The sequence below is a fragment of the Otolemur garnettii genome, unplaced genomic scaffold, assembly GCF_000181295.1.
Source record: "Otolemur garnettii isolate 467f Iridium unplaced genomic scaffold, OtoGar3 scaffold00070, whole genome shotgun sequence".
Taxonomy (NCBI): domain Eukaryota; kingdom Metazoa; phylum Chordata; class Mammalia; order Primates; family Galagidae; genus Otolemur; species Otolemur garnettii.
Window position 1 is genome coordinate 7,271,420 of NW_003852465.1, and position 19,986 is coordinate 7,291,405.

General features: G+C 37.8%; 1 protein-coding gene across 1 annotated transcript in view; it reads right to left on the reverse strand.

Moving 5' to 3' along the window:
• Positions 1 to 6: 6 nt before the first annotated feature.
• The window catches only part of SLC38A4 (solute carrier family 38 member 4), a 37,227-nt gene continuing 17,247 nt past the window's right edge, over positions 7 to 19,986 (reverse strand). Inside the window, exons 5-16 of the mRNA XM_003793557.3 lie at positions 19,687 to 19,760; positions 19,150 to 19,242; positions 15,609 to 15,690; positions 15,437 to 15,519; positions 15,268 to 15,326; positions 14,182 to 14,457; positions 13,970 to 14,049; positions 12,593 to 12,693; positions 10,164 to 10,288; positions 2,861 to 3,005; positions 1,938 to 2,035; positions 7 to 472 (exon numbers count right to left, since the gene is read on the reverse strand). Of these exons, the coding sequence (XP_003793605.1) occupies positions 371 to 472; positions 1,938 to 2,035; positions 2,861 to 3,005; positions 10,164 to 10,288; positions 12,593 to 12,693; positions 13,970 to 14,049; positions 14,182 to 14,457; positions 15,268 to 15,326; positions 15,437 to 15,519; positions 15,609 to 15,690; positions 19,150 to 19,242; positions 19,687 to 19,760 (1,318 nt within the window). The 3' untranslated portion in view covers positions 7 to 370. The remainder of the gene's footprint in view (positions 473 to 1,937; positions 2,036 to 2,860; positions 3,006 to 10,163; positions 10,289 to 12,592; positions 12,694 to 13,969; positions 14,050 to 14,181; positions 14,458 to 15,267; positions 15,327 to 15,436; positions 15,520 to 15,608; positions 15,691 to 19,149; positions 19,243 to 19,686; positions 19,761 to 19,986) is intronic.

The following is a 19,986-nucleotide window of genomic DNA, read 5'->3' on the forward strand; positions in this document are numbered from 1 at the left end:
AAAAAAAAAAAAAAAAAAAAAAGAATACAAATGTTTGGTACTTTTGGGAGGGGGAGTACTATCCAATAACCATTGCACACAGCTATCAACTGCTCATACAGCAGTAAAAATACACCATGGTCATCTCACACTGCTCTAGTAAAACCTGGGTAGAAAGTGCACCACAGATTTTAAACACATAGACAGCCATTCTTGCCAAAAACGATGATTTTCTCTTCCGCAGGTGTCTGGTGATATTACTAGCAAATGTCTTTGGAATCTTCCTGTTATTTCCTATGAATAACATTCCAATTAAGATAACTCAAGTGTCTTTTGGTGCATAACTTGCAACCATTTCCAGTAGAAAAAAATACATATATTTTTCCTTGGGTTAGTGATGTTTGGAATTTGGAGGATTGTAAATCCAGTCAATTATAATAAGTGCCATGCTTCCAATCATGAAGATGATTCCAACCACAAGGAAAACTAAAGCCTGTAATTCAGAGAGAACTTGTTAGGGAATGCAGAAACCATAATTAGCACAATTTGTTCTTATAAGTTGTTTACATAAGGCGGCAATCTGATTGGCATATTGAATTGTATTATTTTTAATAACTCAGGGGCCATGCCTAACAGATCAGCCAGTTTAAAACCCTAGCTGGGGAAAAAGAAGGAACACACTGGAGAAATATAACCTAAAGCTTCAATAATAGGATAGTGGCTGACTGATTTGGTACATCAAAAGGATGGAATAATCCATGACCATTAAAAACCAAGTTATAGAAAAAGAGTTAACAATGTAGGGAATCTTTTGGTGCAAATAAGCAGGTTATAATGAACAGTACATATGATATAATTCTAGTTTTATAAAGCAAACAAAAACAAAAAGCTTAATATACATCTCTACAAAAAGTATAAATATGTGTGTTTACATATAATATACACACACATTATATACAAGTATATATGTATGTACATATATATATATAATATTTCAGAATTTTAACACTAGAAGAGGCCTTACATATTACCACATGGATTGGCCTCCCAATTCTATATAAGAAAGGATCAGCTAAAATTTTTTTCATTAGAAAGTGTCTAGGATATACTTTTATTCATTTTACATCTGGTTAAACTGAAAATGGGTCACAAATAGGACAATCAATTGGCCAATGGGACACTGTTGTATACGTCCAAGCAAAATGGGTTACACAGAGGTAAAATTCAGGGGCAAGATGATGGGAGGGGGTTTTGATACCAAACTCGCCTGAAGTCCCTGAATAATCCCAAGAGGTGAATAACTTCAAGGCAAAAATTCAGTATAATTTAGCTGTTATGGATAATATTTAATTATTGGAAAAACAATTATTTCTAGCCTGTGTTTCTGTAGTCCTTTTCCTATGGAAAAGAAATATGTGCTCTCTAATTTAAGAGACTATACTATTTTACATCTAAAGAGGTTAACTGAAATACAAATGATTCTGTTCTGGATCTCAGTCCACAAGGGACAGCAGAGTCCTCTGGAGGAGAAAACAAAGGCAACATTTTCCTTTCATCTTTCCTTTCATCAAATAATTCAATATTGTGAATTATTTCATAGCCATGCTGGAGATTCTACTTCCTTCCTGCATGATTTCATGTGAATACTGTAGTAGCTTAGTATTGGAAACAGGTATACACATAACACCCAAGTGCCAGTGGGAAAAGTTGTCTGCATTTGACATATACGAGGGACTCAACACAGGACATTGGACACCTGAAGAGAAGAAATTCTCGTCGAATCATTTGAGTTTCAGAAATCTACCCCCTTTCCCTGTTAGGATAATTAGCACAGAGAGTTCTAGGTGATTTTTGGTTCTTGCTCATTGATGCCTTTTTCTGAACCACGTGTATTTTCTGGTTTACTCTAAGTAGTCAAAGAGCAACTAATAATCAGGGAAATTGTAAGCCTTACTTACCCCGACCTTTTGGGGTGACCTAAGAGGTTCTTTCTTGACAAGCTTAAGATAAAAAGCTGCTGGAAGAATAAAAATCAGCATGGTGGCCGAGGAAGCCCCTGTGGAGACAAACATAGGGTGGGTCACCATCTTACCCAGCACGGGACATACCCAAGGGCATGTACTTTAAAACAACTAAATGTTAAGCTATCCTATTCTTCTTGGCATTAAGAGCACACATTTAAATCATGCACAACTTGTTTGCAGAAGATATGTTTATACAGAAAATTAAAATGTCCCCAACAGCATAGTTGCATAAGTATATGTAATGTAATAAGCCATAAAAACCTGAACTTAATGCACTTTTATGGGGATTACTAAAATAAATGTATATCAAGGAGACAGAACATCACACACCCTTCCATCCACCTCTTAATTTTTAAGTTGCACCCCCCTGATTCTTTTAAAGTGTTAAAAGGTGTGTAAAATTTGAGTAACTCTTCAATCAGTAGTGCAAAATATAAATATTAAGAAAAATAATACGCTTTACAAAATCAACCAATTCCTCTGAAAATAATGTTAACGATTAGCCGATGATATTCCTAGACCTAGGAGACCTTCCGAGGTCAAATCTATCTTTCTGACTTTTTCCCCAATGATAGAGTTAAGACCTAAGTCCAAATCCTGGTTTGACTTCCATGGGGTGCAGTTTCTCATCTGTCAGAAAAGGCAGTTGGAATAACCCACCTATAAGGTTGTTCGTTCCCAGAGTCACTGGGAGTGAAGGGCAAGTGACCAGTTCAGCCACTGAAGCTGATGGAATTAATGGGAATCTGTGAGCCGGAGAAGGACCTGCAGCCTAATTATCCAGCACTGGCTCCCGGTCCACCATTTAAAAAGGTTTCAGTTTGGGTTGACTAAATAAATGTCTTTCTGAAACTTACCTATGAATCCAAAGATGTATTTTATAGTTGGCACAAGGATAACCAGAACATTATTAAGGGCAATAAGAACGGCTGCAATCAGGAAATGTCTTATCCAGCTGAAGGGTCTTTGGGGAAATAATAGCGTCGTAACTGACGTGCGGATCTGCAAGAAGAAAGTTCAAAGGCTAGGTCACTGCTTTGTATTTGGCTTTATCTACTGCCTCAAATATTCTCCTCACTTGAAAGCTTTTTCCTTCTTTTCCCTTTTTTCCCCCATCGAAAAGCTGTTGATGCTTTTTTTTGCCCAACTTTTCTCTATTGTGGTAACACACACATATTGGTGTGAAGTGCACTTAGCACCACATAACATCATTTGGGCCAGCAACAGACCACAGGGAGTGATTCCAAAAGATTATAATCCCACACTTTCGATGAACCTTTTCTATGTTTAGTTATGTTTTGATACTAATAATTAACATTGTGTCACAATTGCCTATACTAATTCAGTACAGTGATACGCTGTCAAGGTTTGAGGCCTGGAGGCAACAGACCATACCATGTGACCTAGAGGTGTAGAAGGCTGGACGGCATAGATTTATATGATTACACTCTCTGATGTTCACACAGTGACAATATAGCCTAACAATGCATCCCTGTTGTTAAGCAACGCATGACTGTGCACTCACATGGTTGTGAAACCTTGATGCTGATTTTTCATTTGAGAGAGTGTCATTTTCCCTTGGTAATATATTGTATTCACTTTCTCAATTTTCAGAATGTTTTGCTAAAAGTAATCTTGGTCAGACAGATAAAGTAACAGGTAAAATATATACTGCAGACACACAGTAAAACCCTCGTCAATCACTAATCCTGTCTTGTCAGACTGGATTAAACCTTCAAGGCAAGCACTGAATTGATTTAGAGGAGATTGTGAAAGGAGTTTTTACCAACCGAGGTTTTTCTTAATTTTGCATTTTATTTAACATTTTTGGCACTGATATTTTTCAAAAGATGATATTTCTGCATTTACTCCTTTCTCTTTCTCCCCTATTTCCTCCCCCCACCAGTAGATTGTAAAGCCACAAAAGTCGAAGAACAGGACTCAGTCATCTTAGCATTCCTCAGTTTCCAGCTTAGCGTCTAACACACAGAAGACAATGCGAAATGTTCAATCAACCTGAGAAATAGAAACCTTCCCACTCCCTTCAGGACCCTCCACCGACCTCGGCCCTTTTTCAGCAGTAGAAATAAGTCGGTGAAAGGTCAAGAGAGGATTTATTTGCAGAGGCCGCCTCAAGTTACTCTGATGTAACTGGATACAGAGATCCCCATGGGCACAGGGAGGGAATGCTGTTTATATTTGTACAGCTTAACAAAGTTGAGAACACTCTTAGGAATCTTTTAGAGGATTTTTTTTTTTTTGACGTCGTGGAATTACTCTGCTGGCTTTTCAATAAGCACACACCTCAGTTAAATTAGGGAGTTCACATTTGGGGAAACGCTGTGATTTATTTTCACTCAAAGATTTTAGTTCTAAGGTCTCTTAATAGTGTGGTGGTAAGCACTCACTTAAAAAAGAGAAAAACTGAAGATATAATGTATGAGCGACAAAAAAAAATTGAGCCCAAATTGCTTGACAGTTCTCATGTGACATTCCTTTCATACCGCTCCACCAAAAAATTAAAGCCATCTGTTTAGTTTGAAAGGCAAATTCATTTCAGAATGACAAACCAGATAGTCTCTGGAAATAGTTTAAGAATGACTTTGCAAAGGATTTTAAAAATGGCATTAGTGAAAATTATGAAACGCATTCTGAAAAGAAAACGGAAGAAAGCAAATGGTTTGATGTTGTTTTTCTCAGCAGCTTTTAAATTTTCTATTATGACCTGCAATTAGTGCTTATTGAATATTGTCCAAACTGGTCTAATTAGTAGGCTTAAAATAAGGTTTTTAGTGATACATAACATGGTGCGTCAGGACTTACTAAATGGATAGAACAAACAAGTAGAATTTGAGTTCATTTTCAGAAAGAGTTTGCAATGGGCAGTTAGCCCTTTGTTAAAATGGTGCATTTGATGCCTTGAGCTGAGTTTGAAGCAATCCCATGAGTAAGTGCATGAATGTAAATGCGGCTTCCTAAGGCCTCATAGCCACTGGAAAGACTAAGTCAGGTCTGGCCCCATAATGTAAAAGTACAGAAAGTTTATGGGAAAAATGGGTAGAATGGTTGGAGTAAGTAGCAAAATGTTCCTCCTCATAGTGAATGAGGAATAAGAAAATTCCAAACAAAACGAAAGGCAAATAAAGTTTCCAATGCTTTCCTAAAGAGGGCAACAGAGCAAAGAGGAGCTAGTCGGCTGGTGGGAAAGGACGAGAAGCAGACTTGCTGGCTATTTCTTGTTACTGCCCTGAAGAGCCAGACTGGGATCAAAAGGACCGCAGCAGTTCTGTTTACCCAGGTCAGGCAGAGGCATTTCTGGCTCATTACCTGCAAAGCCCGTCTGCTCAGCCACTTATCTGTGTGCCCTTTTCTTTACTGACAGAAGCTGATGTGGGTCAGATGTGCTGTGGGTGGAGGAAACCGCCCGCCAAAGCCTGGGCCTCTGACCCAGAAGGAATCCAGAAAGGTTTTTTGCGGCTCTAGAGAAAACACCTGTTATTGCCAGAGAGAGGGTCCTGAACAGAGCCTGTTAGGGGGTGCTGATGGGGGACCCAATGAGAAGTCAGAAATGTGGGACTAAATCATATTGAATGGAGTAAAATTGAAAACATTTCCACTCAGATCAGGAACCAGGCAAGGTTGCCCATTGTCTCTTCTGCTTTTTAAACATTGTAATTAAAGTCTTAGCCATCACAATTAGGGAAGAAAAGGCGATCAAGGGTATATGAATAGGGTCAGAGGAGATCAAACTTTCAGTCTTTGTGGATGATATGATTTTATACCTGGAAAACCCCAGGGACTCAACCACAAAACTCTTAGAAGTGATCAAGGAATACACGTCTCAGGATACAAAATCAATACTCACAAATCAGTAGCTTTTACATATATATCAATAATAGTCAAGCCAAAAAAAGAGTCAAGAACTCTATTCCCTTTACAGTTGTGACAAAGAAGATGAAATATTTGGGAATTTACCTAACAAAGGACGTGAAAGATCTCTATAAAGTGAATTATGAAACTCTGAGAAAAGAAATAGCTAAAGATATTAACAAATGGAAAAACATACCATGCTCATGGCTAGGAAGAATCAACATTGTCAAAATGTCTATATTACCCAAAGCACTTTATAAATTTAATGCAATCCCTATCAAAGCATCACTGTTATACTTTAAAGATCTGGAAAAAATAGTACTTCGTTTTATCTAGAACCAGAAAAAACTTTGAATAGCCAAGACATTACTCATAAATAAAAACAAATCAGGAGGAATCACACTACTGGACTTCAAACTATACTATAAATCTATATTGATCAAACCAACATGGTATTGGCACAAAAATAGAGAGGTAGATGTATGGAACAGAATTGAGAACCAAGAGATGAACCCAGACACTTATTGTCATTTGATCTTTGATAAGCCTATCGAAAATATAAACTGGGGGAAAAATTCCCTATTTAACAAATGGTGCTGGGAGAACTGGCTGGTGACTTGTAGAAGACTGAAAATGGACCACACCTTTCACAATTAACAAAAATTGACTCTCACTAGGTAAAAGATTTAAACTTAAGACGTGAAACTATAAAAATACAGCCCTTAAAGTAGGAGAGGATATTTGCAGGTTATGCTTCTGACAAAGGTTTGATAACCAGAATCCACAGAGAACTCAAACTTATTAATAAGAAAAGAACAAGTAATCCCATTTCATTGTGGGCAAGGGACTTGAACAGAAGCTTCTCTGAAGATGGTAGGTGTGGCCTACAGACACATGAAAAAATGCTCATCATCTTTAATCATCAGAGAAATGCAAACCAAAACCACTTTGAGATATCATCTAATTCCTCTAAGACTGGTTCACATAACAAAATCCCACAACTACAGATGTTGGCATGGATGTAAAGAAAAGGGAACACTTCTGCACACTCGTGGGAGTGCTAGCTAATACATCTGTTTTAGAAAGAAATATGGAGAATACTCAGGGATCTAAAAGTAGACCTTCTGTTTGATCCTGCAATTCCTCTACTAGGAGTATACCCAAAAGATCAAAAATCACTTTGCAGAAAAGATATTTGCACCAGATTATTCCTTGCAGCTCAATTCAAAACAGCCAAGTCATGGAAGAAGCCCAAGTGCTCATCAACCCATGAATGGATTAATAAATTGTGGTATGTGTGTACCATGGAATATTATGCAGCCTTAAAAAGATGGAGACTTTACCTCTTTTACATTTACATGGATGGAGCTGGAATATATCCTTCTTATAAAGTATCTCAAGAATGGAAGAAAAAATACCCAATGTACTCAGTACTATTATGAAACCAATTTACAATCACTCACACTTTCATATGAAGAATAGATCACCACTATGGCCCAAGATGAAGGAGGGAGGAGAGGGAATGGGAAGGGAGGGGGGTGGTCAGATTGAGGGAGGATGAATGGTGGGATCATACCAATGGTGTATAATGCAAGGGTACATGTCAGATCTATTAGTATAGAGTACAAATGTCTTAACACAATAACAGGACCAGGTATATATATTAACCAGTGTGATGTAAGCATTCCTAATTCTACATGTAATCAGCACATTGTGCCCCATAAATGCATTAATGCATATATGATCTATATGTTTATGATTTAATAAAAAAATAAAATCACAATAAGATATCAAAAAAAAATGTGGGACTGAGAGCCTTAGTTCTGAAGTCTTAAAAACAAACAAACAAAAACATTTCCACCTCTCCTCGTTGCTTAGAAGTGACTCACCCTTTCACTTTGCGAGTTTGCTGTGAGATGCCTGTGAATCACTATTCTGCATTTCCTGGCAGCCCTAGGCTACATTTCTATGCCTACAGCTGCAGAACTTCCAAACAGACCCGAAGGCTACACAGGGGAAAAGAATGATTTTACTATGATAAGAAGAAATACAAGTAGCTAGAGAATCTGAGATGTAATCTTTTTGAAAGGCATGGCCAGTGGAATTTGAGTCTGTGTGTTCATGAGATACTCGTTAGGGTTAATTGGTTTTTAGTTTTTCCCACGGAAATATGGGAACTTTACTGCACAAAGGGAAGCACACACTGAAAGTGGCATGATGGATGGGTCCTCTGGAAGGAGCTGCCATTCCCTGTCAGACACCGCCCCCTATGCTCCCTCCCACACTCTGCTAAGAGGAAAGGAGTTGGTGGCTGCCAGTGAAAAAGCTAGAGTCTTAATTCACTTCATTTATTCAACAGACATTACAAGCAGTTACTATGTGCCTTTCACTAAGAAGGAAAAACTAACCTGATTGTGGAAAAGAAAGATAATAAGTGAAATGAAGGAAAGACAAACCAACCCTTGTCATATACCTTATCAGGCTCCTGTGAAAGAGCGTCCAATTGTCACTTGTTGAAAGAAAGGAAATGCAAAATAGGTAAGGCTAATAGATTCTAATCTGGATGAGATTGTATTTGTTTTATTATTTATATGTGGGGACATACCAAGGAGTGAGGACAAGAGAGTGTGCACAATGTCCTGTCAATGCTAGTTGTGAATGAAAACACATAGTGAAGGGTAGCAGTTACTTTTCTGAATTTTTGTTCTCATGGTCAATTTTGGTTCTAATGGCATCTAATGTTTACAAACTTGCTCTTCCTGATGGTCAAATTTCTACTAGTGCTTTATCTTTCACACAGGCAAAGAACTTGTAAGGGGAGATTTGGGTTGTCAGTGTTGAAGATTTTCAAAGTTCGCCAGTACATGACTTTGCTTCCTACCCCCATGACTGCAGGCCGGCAGTGTTAGGCTACAAGCTGCACTGGTTCAGTAACCAACCAGCTGTGTGACCAGGGCCAGGTCCGTCCGTCCCTGGAGCCCACAGCTGGACAACACTATGTGAACAGGAATGAAGCAATGCTGAGGCACGCAACAAATCTCTTTCATAAAATGCTCAGTGATGTACCTGCCTACTATATGCCAAAATTTAGGAAACGATTTTACACAGAAGGAAGGGCTAGGGACATTCTTTTCTTGGTGAAGCTGTTCACTTGGAAATTTTACCCTATAGTACACCTTCTGTTTATAGCTGTCTTCTGTCTCGTACCCAAGATGAAGCTAATTTTAGGCTAAAACTGTGTGCATGTCATTTGAAATCCTTTCAGATATATTAGAGGCAAGACATTATTTAAAGAGTAAAATATTAGCCACCATAGTAATAAGGATCTGATTTCATGCACTCATGAAAAAGGAATGTGCCAAAATATATTTCAGCACACTAGCTGCATTTAAAGCAATCCTAGTGTCATTATATAAGTAGTTCTCATAGCCAGGCCCTCCCTGTATGGAACATTATGTGCAGGACAGTGCTGGTTACTGTGTGACTTATTTTTTTCCCCCTGAAATGTATGAATAAATTTAGTGTTTATGAAAGAAGAGTTGGCAGGAGGGTGAAGAACTGTGTTTATCCATAGGTGGCGGTTTTAACTCATGCAGCTCAAATCTCTACCACCAGCCCTGCTCATGTTATTCCAGGACAAACTGACGCCAATGGCAAGTGCCAGAAAGGGGTGACCAAGGTCTGAGTCTGCCAGGGGGCATGTGTTGGTTTTTTCTGTGGAGGAGATGGGTGGGTGAGAGAAAGATATAATAGATAACATAATTATTTTGGGAGAAATTTTCACTAGTATATAATTTGTTTAACGCAAACCTCCTCATTAGCCTTCGAGGCATCAGATTAAACAAGGTGCCTTTGGGATGGTATTGCAGCACAAAAAAATTGGGAAGAAAATGAAATACCTTCAAAATTGTGGTGAAATTCAACATGATTTGAAAGTTAATGTGGCTTTGGCTTTCAAATTTCAGAAGTTACATGAAGTCCTATTCATTTTTACTAATCTGCAAGACAGAAGCTTAAGTTCCACTTTTTGAATTTGCGTTTAAAAATAAATTTCAGGATTTTTTAACCCCAAACTTTAAAAATACTTACCACCTAAAAGTAGTTTCTCTATCTACATATTATGTGATCAATTTTAAATGGCTCCAAAGAGCTGTATGAAAATAATAATGTCTTCTAGAATTGCAACAGCAAACTCAAATTATAATTAAATCCACATTTAGTTAAAATAAAGCACATCCACTAATCTATGATGTTAAACAGGTTTCCTTCATCAAAGCCTTGGGTACTTACTGGGAACAGGACAATGGGCACAGTTAGCGTTACTGCCACAAGGACGGCCAGGCGTACCATGAGAAGAGGAGTATCAAATGTGTATACTTTGCTGTAAGCATGAAGTAATTCATCTTCAACTTCTCCTACAGACAGGAAGAAGAGAAAAGGTTCAATAGGTGTTGGCGCTGGTTACTTACAGCAACATTTTATGGAGGAACATGGTACAGCGGAAAAGACCTAAGTCTGGGAGTCCAGATACTTTTGTTCTTGTGTCTGAGCTTATTAACTATGAACCTTTGTTTAAATGAACAAAGGTTTTGAACACAGGTTTTTTTGTGGGGGAAGTGGGTGGATGGTGAAAGAGATTTATTACAGATAACTGTTTTTTGAGATTTTTTTCTTATACGTAATTTATTGAACATGACTCCCTTTCTCATTAGCCTTCAAGGCATCAAATTAAATAAGGTAACTTTTGGATGTTATTGCAACACAACAAACTGGGAAAAAATGAACACAGGGGTCCTAAAGATTATAAAGTTGCAGGAGCTGATATGAAATGGCTTAGGAGCTCCTTGAGCTCATTTGCATCAGGATCTCTCTCTCTCTCTCTATTATACAGAAACATCACAACCAGAGAGGCGGAGGGGCTCTTGTTGAAGGGAACAAGAGGCATAAACCCCACCAGCTTGGGGGATGGGAGGGAGGAGATTCGATGGAAGGAGGATAAATGGTGGGACCATTCCTGTGGTTCTTATTGCAAGGGTACATGTCAAATCTATTAAGTATAGAGTATAAATGTCTTAACAGAATAATTAAGTAAATGAGGTAAAGGCTATATTAACTAGTTTGATGTAAGCATTCCTAATTATATATGAAATCAGCACATTGTACCCCATAAAGGCATCAATGTATACATGATCTATGTGTTTATGACTTACTAAAAAAAAAAAAAATAGTCTATCCACAGGGAACATGGTCTCCTGATGAAAGGAAGGAGCTGAGAAGACAAATAAACAACAACAACAAAAAAAACAAAACAAAAAACCCCATCAGCTTGCCTTTCCCATTCCTTCTCTTTCTTTCCTCTGCCCCCATCTGCCCAGCTAGACCTGACACAGGTCATCCAAACTCAGTCTGGAAACTCAGGACAAATGATCTCTGACATACTTTCAAGTTCAACAATTATGCCTCTTATGACTCTATTACGACACTGAAACTCATTCTCCAGGCTTTTTCAAGTGTTGGCTTGTCTTATGAAACTCACAAAAGTGTAATTAACACACATGTAAGGATAAATTAGTAAAATTTTTCCAGGGTTGTCCATAAATATTGCTATAGGATTGAGATACTGTCCTCCTTGAAAACATATCCATTCTGAGTTCTAGACACAAATGGTAGGAAAGATTTACTGAATCAGATGTAGTTTGATTTTCTCCCTCCTCCCCTTAAGGTCAGACATAAAGGGATTAAAAACACCTTCAGTGATATGACCCTGACTTTCATTAGCTCACAACCAGCAATAAGTTAACATCTAATTGAAAGCATGTGCTTGGTTAATCGTCAAATATTAGTCTAATAAAAAAAAAAAAAAACCTAAGCAAATGGTGGTCCACTCCTGAGCCTTTTGTTCTCTAACAATTTAATTACCAAATGACTCAGAAAAAAAAATTCAAAAAGAGAGGCGTATACAAAAAATATCTTTATGTCCACACAGTGATTACTGTGAACGTGTGCTACCAGTTCAGTGTTTGATGCTGTAAAATTTGTCTTTAGGGCCATACTTCATCCAAGGAATACAATTCTACCTGCTTTGCTTTCTGTTAACATGCCAGAGAGGAAATGTTTCAGGAGTAATCTAACGTGGCCCTAGTCACTTTTTTTTTTTTTGTAGTGCATTCCTAGATTGAAGGAAATTCTGTCATGTCCTTATCTTTCTTAGAAAACCATTCACAATAACTGAATAGAATAGGATAAGCCAAAAATTTTACCTAATACCAAATCCTCAGATTTGACTCAACTAGTAAATAAGAAGCAAGTTTGTACTTGAAGACTTTGTAATGTTTCTGCCATTGGCTTGGTAGTTAATTTTTCCATCAAAAGAGCTTTACCACGTGCAATCAGATTCATTCTTGTTGCTTCTAGCCTGAACTGGATTAGGGAGTTTGGCCAAAGAAATATCTATCCCTGAAGGAAAATAATTTAGTTGGAAGGATTTAAAAAAAAAAAAATAGAATATCTGTGGGTTCCCAGATTGTAACTTGTTAACTAAGCTGGTTCAGGTCTCATTTCCTTAGGTCAAGTAACAAAGCTAAAAATAGCACATGAATTGAGTATACATCATCTATAGTTCATGCTTATAAAGGGCCATTAAAAAATTCTACCTAGCCGGGTCAATGATCAGTCTAAGCAGGATTTGCACAGAGAATGGCTTTGACAGAGTGACCTACCATAGAAGGTTAGGTAGCCAAAGAGGGCAGCAAGCAGGTACATGATGAGCATCCCCGTGATGGAAATATTTGACACTGTTTGCATTTTCCTCCGGGACCGACTGTAAAGAAAAAGAACCCTGAGCTTTGTTTTTTAAAAACATACGAAAATATCACTTTTTAAAATAAAAATAATTTAAGTATGACTGTATTGCTCACAATGAAACTTCATTCCTAGTACATAAACTTAAAGCTGATTTAAATTTATCTTTACACCAGTGAGGGCTGGTTCCCATCTTTCTTAAACGCTATTCCTCCAGTCTTCTTCAGTCTTAGCAACAACCATTTCCCCATAAGGGGAACAGTCTATTTCATGTCAATAAGAAAGCTTATCTACTGAATAATTAAGAATGTAATTAACAGAAAGATCAACCTGGCTTATAATGTAGAAAGCATTTGAATTTCATGATGAGCTGATTTTAATAACACAAAAATTCTACTAGATTCAGCAACATAACTACTGCCAAGAGTTCAGACAACCAGGAAGCCTGATATTGTTACTGGAACAGCTTCTGGAAATCATTCTAGAGGGCACCCAGCTGCCTAAGGTCAACTGTTCTCTTCAAGAGTAATGGCTGCATGTGATTTTCAAAGTAAATCAAAGACTTCAAAATAATTGAACTATTCTGAAAATATTTTATGAGTAAATCGGAATTTGTAGGGACAGGAATCACTACTTAGTGAGAATGAAGACTGAGGTTATTGACTCCTGGATTAATTTAAAGAAGTTGAGAATTACCATATGACACCCTCCCTTAAAGGTAAAAAGGAAGCTACTATAGTGAGCTCAGATCCTTTGTCCCCAAGCAAACGTCAACAATCTCAAAGAGAAGATAATACTACATATGAACAAATCATACATCATCAGCTGGAGGAAAAAGATATTTGAGCCAATGTCTTCATTACATGGATAAGATGATGAAGGCACATTTCTTGTGCTGAATGTCTTTTAGACAAAGGTTAGGAACTGACCATAAAGTGACCATAGAGTGGTCCAGTGGCTTATCAAGGCTACCATAACCATAATTTTTGGTATTCCTGGGTGTTGCCTTCCTGTCCAGATGACATCATTTCTTCCTACCAAAATTCAAATGTAAATTCCCAACATCTTCCCAAATCATTACAACTATTTGCTGATCCTCATTTCCCTGCTCTGAACCCTCCCTGTTGTAGTGGAAATATGGGAGAGAAGGAGGTAAGCAGGGTATTGATGAGTGGATGTAGCACAAACTTCTTCTGAAGAGAAAGCTACGAACCATGTTTCCTCTTAAAGCATTTTTGAACATATGAGCAGATTTTCCAAAGCAAATTAGAATGCTAAAATGATGGCTGCCTTACTCTTTAAGTTCACTGTAGATGGGAAGAACCTCAGGGTGGCATACAAAAGCAAATGCTAGGATAGGAATTGCATAGGCCGTCTGAAAAACAAAGACAACACCACATGTTTAGCATTCCAACACAGATGGCAATCTCAGGCCATCTCATTTTGTGAAATAAATGCTCAGAGGCCACATTACTTGGCTCATTACAGGTCTGGGCCTCTCACTTACCCGAGAGTTGAATACAAAGTATTTGGGTTGACACTTGTCATCACTATGGGCTTCATACTCCACTCCACTGTCATGAAGAGAGCCCTTGGCCTGATTCTCATCCAGCCCGGCAGGATTGCGGTGCGTGTAATCCATCATGAAGTTCACATCTGTACTCTCAGAGTTGTTGGGCAGCTTTATCACATGCATTGGAAGTGTGTTGTTGAATGTCAGATTTCCAACATTGTGATCCAGAACAGGCAGAGGGCAGGGTATCTGGAATTTCTTAGAAATCACCTAGACCCAGTCAAAAAAAAAAAAAAAAAAAAAAAAGTCAGCCTTTTAAGGAAAAACAAGGAAATAAGAATCTAGATGTGTGGCTTATGGGGTCGGGGGAAGGAGCTCAGCTTGGGATTCCTTTTAGACTAATGGACAATGGAGACTCCCTCTGGCCTCTGTTGTCAGGAGAGAGTTGGAACTATGATTGGCAGCCCTGTCCCACAGAGTCAACAGGACAGAATTTTGCATAAATACCCAAGCCTCTTTCACGCTCTTCCATAAGACAGATATTTATTCCTTTGCTAAATTTCATATCCTTTATTTCTTCTAACTAACTATGGCATGGGCCATCACAAATTTTCTATTCCTTATTTAGTTTGGGGGTGAAATGGATACATTTTGGCATTCATGGTAGTGCAAGAAATTCTCCCTTTTGGCAAGGGCAGGGAGATTTCCATAATCCCACTATGGTGGCCCTCCCTTAATGGGTAGAATTCATAAGAGAGAATAGCTGATTCATGGGTTTATGGTTATAGCCCACTTCCTTTACCTTTCTAAGTACTGGGTTATTATAATGTTGTGTTCCTGAAGTGTTCCTTTTGTCCAAAAATATACCCAGTGTGCCCAGAACATACCATTAGCAACTGCCTTAGCATTCAAACTCAACTATTTTTAAACTCATGACTGCTCTTTTTTCATTCCAAATTAGTATATAAGAAAATCCCTTGTGATGCCAGAATCACTTCATGAAAATTAAAACACCAATTCAGGCACAAAAAGCATCTCATGCTCACCAAGCTACAAGAATCATGTCAACCCATCACTTACCACACTGACAAAAAACACCATGCAGGTAAGAGAAAATCCACTGGTATAACCAAGGTAACCTAGGAGTCAGCAGAAAAAACTTGGGAGGTGAATATGGTATCTATGATTAGCTTACCTACAAGACTATGACATAAAATTGAAAATATTTTCAGCTAGAAAATATTTTTACCTAAATTTTTAAGAAGAGAAAGTGGAAGAATAATTCCAACAGACACAAATATGATGAGGTAGTTGCCGTCAAGGTACCATTCTCTAGACAAGAAAGAGAGACAAGTATATTAGGATTGGAAAGACCAAGTAGAATGATGGGGTTGATGTCACAGGGGGAACATAAGACATACCCAGTGTTTTCTTCAAGTCCCATGAATGCTCTGATTACTTCAGGTAGTTCATATTTAATGATAAAGAGGTAGCTTGACATTGCTAAAAGGGAAAATGTGACAGCTTAGTGGTGGTGCATAGCACTGAAGTCATAGGCACATTGTAAGAAGCCATGACATTTGGGGCTGCTATTCTGTGTAAGATGAGCATCTAATCCCCCAAATGGAAAGAAAATCCACCGTGTATTCTGTACTGCTTCCAAGTTCTGTTCAAAAATAGACATTTGTCTCTCTAGCTCTTGTAAAGGTGGACCTTTGCTAACACTGTTGGTGTTGATTCTGTGTTAAATCCAGCTCTAAAGTTTACAGTGAAGCAACAGTTTCAAAGTTTTATCCAGGTCAGTCATAAGTCATCATGGCCTATACTGAGTATGCCTGTTTTAGCATCTATCACTGGGGCAATGATCCAGGAACAACAGGGGTGGGCCGAACAAGAGGGGGCAGAATCACAGGGCAGAACTGTGGAGCCTGGCTCACTCTAGGTGTAGGCCAATCTAGTTCTCTGGGTTCTCCCTGAGAAGGATATAACATCTCAGACCACTTGTTGTTGAAGCTGGAGATTTCCTACACTGATAAAAGAATATGAAAGATAATTGTTTCCCCTACCCTTTGTCAAGGCCAAATAAGAAATTATGCAAAGGGTCAAAATTTTATGAACATTTAGGTACATATATGCAAGTGAGCATGTACTCTTTTGAAAATCTGATATAATCTATAAATACTCTCGTTGGAAAAATGTATATGTATTCATATGCATAACAATTTTGCCTAAAATTTTAAACACTGATGCAACACCCTCTTAAGGCCATCCATGCAGTGGAGTGTGATACTAATTTGTTATTTGACACACAGTCAACAGATTCAATTAAAAATGAAACTGACTAGATTTACATGGAAACTTTTCATATGTGCTACATTCTTCTGGTGGATTTTTGCTAAAAAGCATTTAAAACAGATTATTTAGGTTATAAATTGAACTCTTAATAGTTTAAAAATATTTTCTTAACTTCGAATGTAGGTGACAAGGGTGATAATAATTCTCCACATTGTTTAGGTCTGCACATTACTTCATTTGATCATCTGAACAGCCCTGTGAGATGATAAGGTACATATTGTTATCCTCCCTTTACAGTGGAAGATCTAAAGATATTCAAAGTTTAAATGAGACGTCCAGATCACACAGCTTGAAAAGGATAGGCTACCTCTAAAACACAAGTACCCTAACTCCTAGTCTGGTGTTTCTTCTTTATTGCCAAAGTAAAATGATTTTTAGAATATCTGATATATCTTCTGTACACATTATTTGGTTAATCTTTACAAAGACCTTGGCTAAAGCTAAATCTTACAGAGCGTAAACAGAGGAGACATTTCTGATTAACTGACTCAGTGAGGTCCTATTCAATGTTGGAGCTATTAATTGCTGACTATCAGTGAAGTCACCACTGTTAATGTGTTTGGTCTTCAAAAATTCAGAATGATCCAGACCAGTCTGAGTAATGTCAACACTATTCTGCTAATTTTAAAACATTTGCAGTAAATGTTAATTTTTTTAGGGGATTGGGAAAATTCAACATTCTAACAGTGGGATTGTTAAATATAAAAATACACTTTCCTTTATGGCAAATATATGCTAATCATGGAGTACCCAAAATGGGAGCAGTTTCTGGGATGGTATTAGGAAATTTCGTCTCACTTCCTTGAAGACACATCTCTCACAGGCATGTGGCTCAACCTAGAGACCACTTTATAGTTTATTCCCTTATTTAGAAGCCTAATAGCGGCTGTATTTGAGCTATAGATGCTGCTGCTGCCACTCAGCTACTAGAGTTCAGGGATAAATATGCTTATGCCTGGTTATTTCAGTTGTCAAAACAAGTAAATAAGATCAACTATGAGGCAATCCCGTAAAATGCTTGATACTTTAAATCTTAATAAGGCTGAGAATTTGAACCAAATGTAAAGCAGTCTATTTGGTGGGATTTGAGAGGCGTCTATACATATTTATAGCCGCATTTTTGTGAAAGTGAAAAATTAGAAATAATCCAGCTACTTATCAATAAGGACTCTGTAAACCAATTATGGTACATTTGTATAATGGAAAACTCGAAAGCTATTAAAAGGAATAGCACACAAATATATTCGAGCATATTATCAAATTTGAAAGCAGTAGAAGGAAATGATCCAATTTTAACAATACCAGTATAGTTGTTAAATTAGACATCGGAGAAGGCCTAGGAGCAGATATTTCTGAGGATGACTTGTGTAAACTTTTCTTTGTAATTTATATATTTCTGTAACATTTTAGATTTTCACAATTAGCATATATTTGTTTTATACTTATAAAATGTTCATCTAAAAACGAATTCGGGGGGGCTCCAGAGACACGTATACTGAGGCAGAGAGCCCGGGAGGAAGGAAGCATGCTCTTTATGAATGACGTGCTCATTATGCGCCATCTTTTGTTCTTTCATCCTCACAATGACTTTGTGGGAGACTCAAAAGACCAGTAAAAGATCCAATGGACAGAATTGGGCATTTGACTGGACTTTCAGGGTCAGGGAAAGAGAAAAAAAGTTTAGGCTGACACCCAGATTTCTGGTTTAAGAAACTGGATGGCTGCTGGTGGTATTCATTGAGAGAAGAAAGAAGAAAGGAATAGGACAGCAGGTTTGGGGAGTGGGAAGGAGGTGAGGAAATGAAGTGCCACCGTGTGGGGATACACTTGGGGCCATGCAGCTGGATGTGACCAGCAGGAAATCTGAACTATGGGTCTGGATGCCTCCTGCGGGTCAAAGACACACAGAGCCACTGTGAAGCTGGTGGACGAACATACCATCTAGACCACTGCTAAGAATACGTACTTCTAGGCTCCACCCTTGAAATTATAATTCAATGGGAATTATAAGACTCTGTAGAACCAACAAGACTGTGGCTTATAGTCCTTCTGCCACCTAGCCAGAGTTTTGCCTTAGTACAACTCCTGATGGAATTGGGCTGGCCTCCCCAGTGGGCTGACTCTGTGCAGGCTGTGTCTCAAGGGAACCAAAGCATTTCACTGTGTCCTCCTAGCCTGTCCCAGACGTGTCCCCCTAGACTGTCCCAGACACCTACATTTCAATTGTATGGAATGAATTCAATTATGCATAGAAACATCAACTATGGTGACGATGACAGAAATAAATATACATTTTACTTTTTAAAAATCATAATTAATGCTATCACAGCACCAAAAATCAAGAACGCTTTTATATTTTAATTTTAGAATTCAACTAGTAGGTTTTATGTATTATTTTATTCTTATATATTGATATTTTTAATAAAAGAAGGACAGTAAATCTACTTAGGAAACTTCATTTTTAAAACTGAAGAATTACAAGGCACAAGAAGGAAACAGGGATTTTTCTGTATTTAAAGTGCTCGTTCATTGCCAAAGAGAGTTTTCTTATTTACTGAACATTCTCTAGAGAGTTTAAGTAGTCCATTGGAAGCTATATCCTCTTACCTCCAATGTTCTGCATTGTGATGGAAACAAAAGCTCCGATCTTTCCAGGCCATCCAAATGCTTTTTCCCCTAATTTTTCATAAATTAAAGACCCTACAATCGAAGATGAAATAGCCTTCAGAAGACCATATTAATGACTAAAATATTTCTATAATATAATTCTACACTGGAATCTCAAACGTGTAAATAAACATCATCTAGAAATTATAAATAGCAACGATGCAACCTCAAAAACCAGTATGTTGAAATGTTCTTCAAGCAAGAAGCAATGGCTTCATTCATTTCAGGGCTCATAGCAAATCCAATGGTTCTTTCTGTCATCCACTAAAAATTTCTTTTTTTTTCCTGAGCTACTTAACTTTCACTCCTCCCTCTCATTTGCCCAAACAACTGAAAACATTGAGAGACCGTGTGATTGAGGTCAGAAGAAAATGAAATGAGAAATTGACTGAAGTCATCCTAAGGTTATGAATCTCTAGACTGAAATACTCTTATGAGAATCAAAACAGAGTATCTTGGATTTAAGGGGAAGCATACCTCCTTCCTTGGATGTCTTTAATAAAAGGTGAACTGAATAGAGGGACAGTATGGCCACAGCAAGCAGCATGATTCTGTAAAGGGAACAGAGAGCCAATAATAAGGTTTCTACAATAAGTAAGTCATAATGTTAGATGCTACATAGATGATCACATGGGTCTTTTTAATCACCAACTTTCCAAAAGCGTGTAGATTGGGGGAAGCTGAGAGATTCTTTTCAGAGCTCTACACATACCCTTTCATGCCACAGAATTAGCACTTGCTGTATTTTACATGCCCAAACCTGCTACCTGAAGTTCC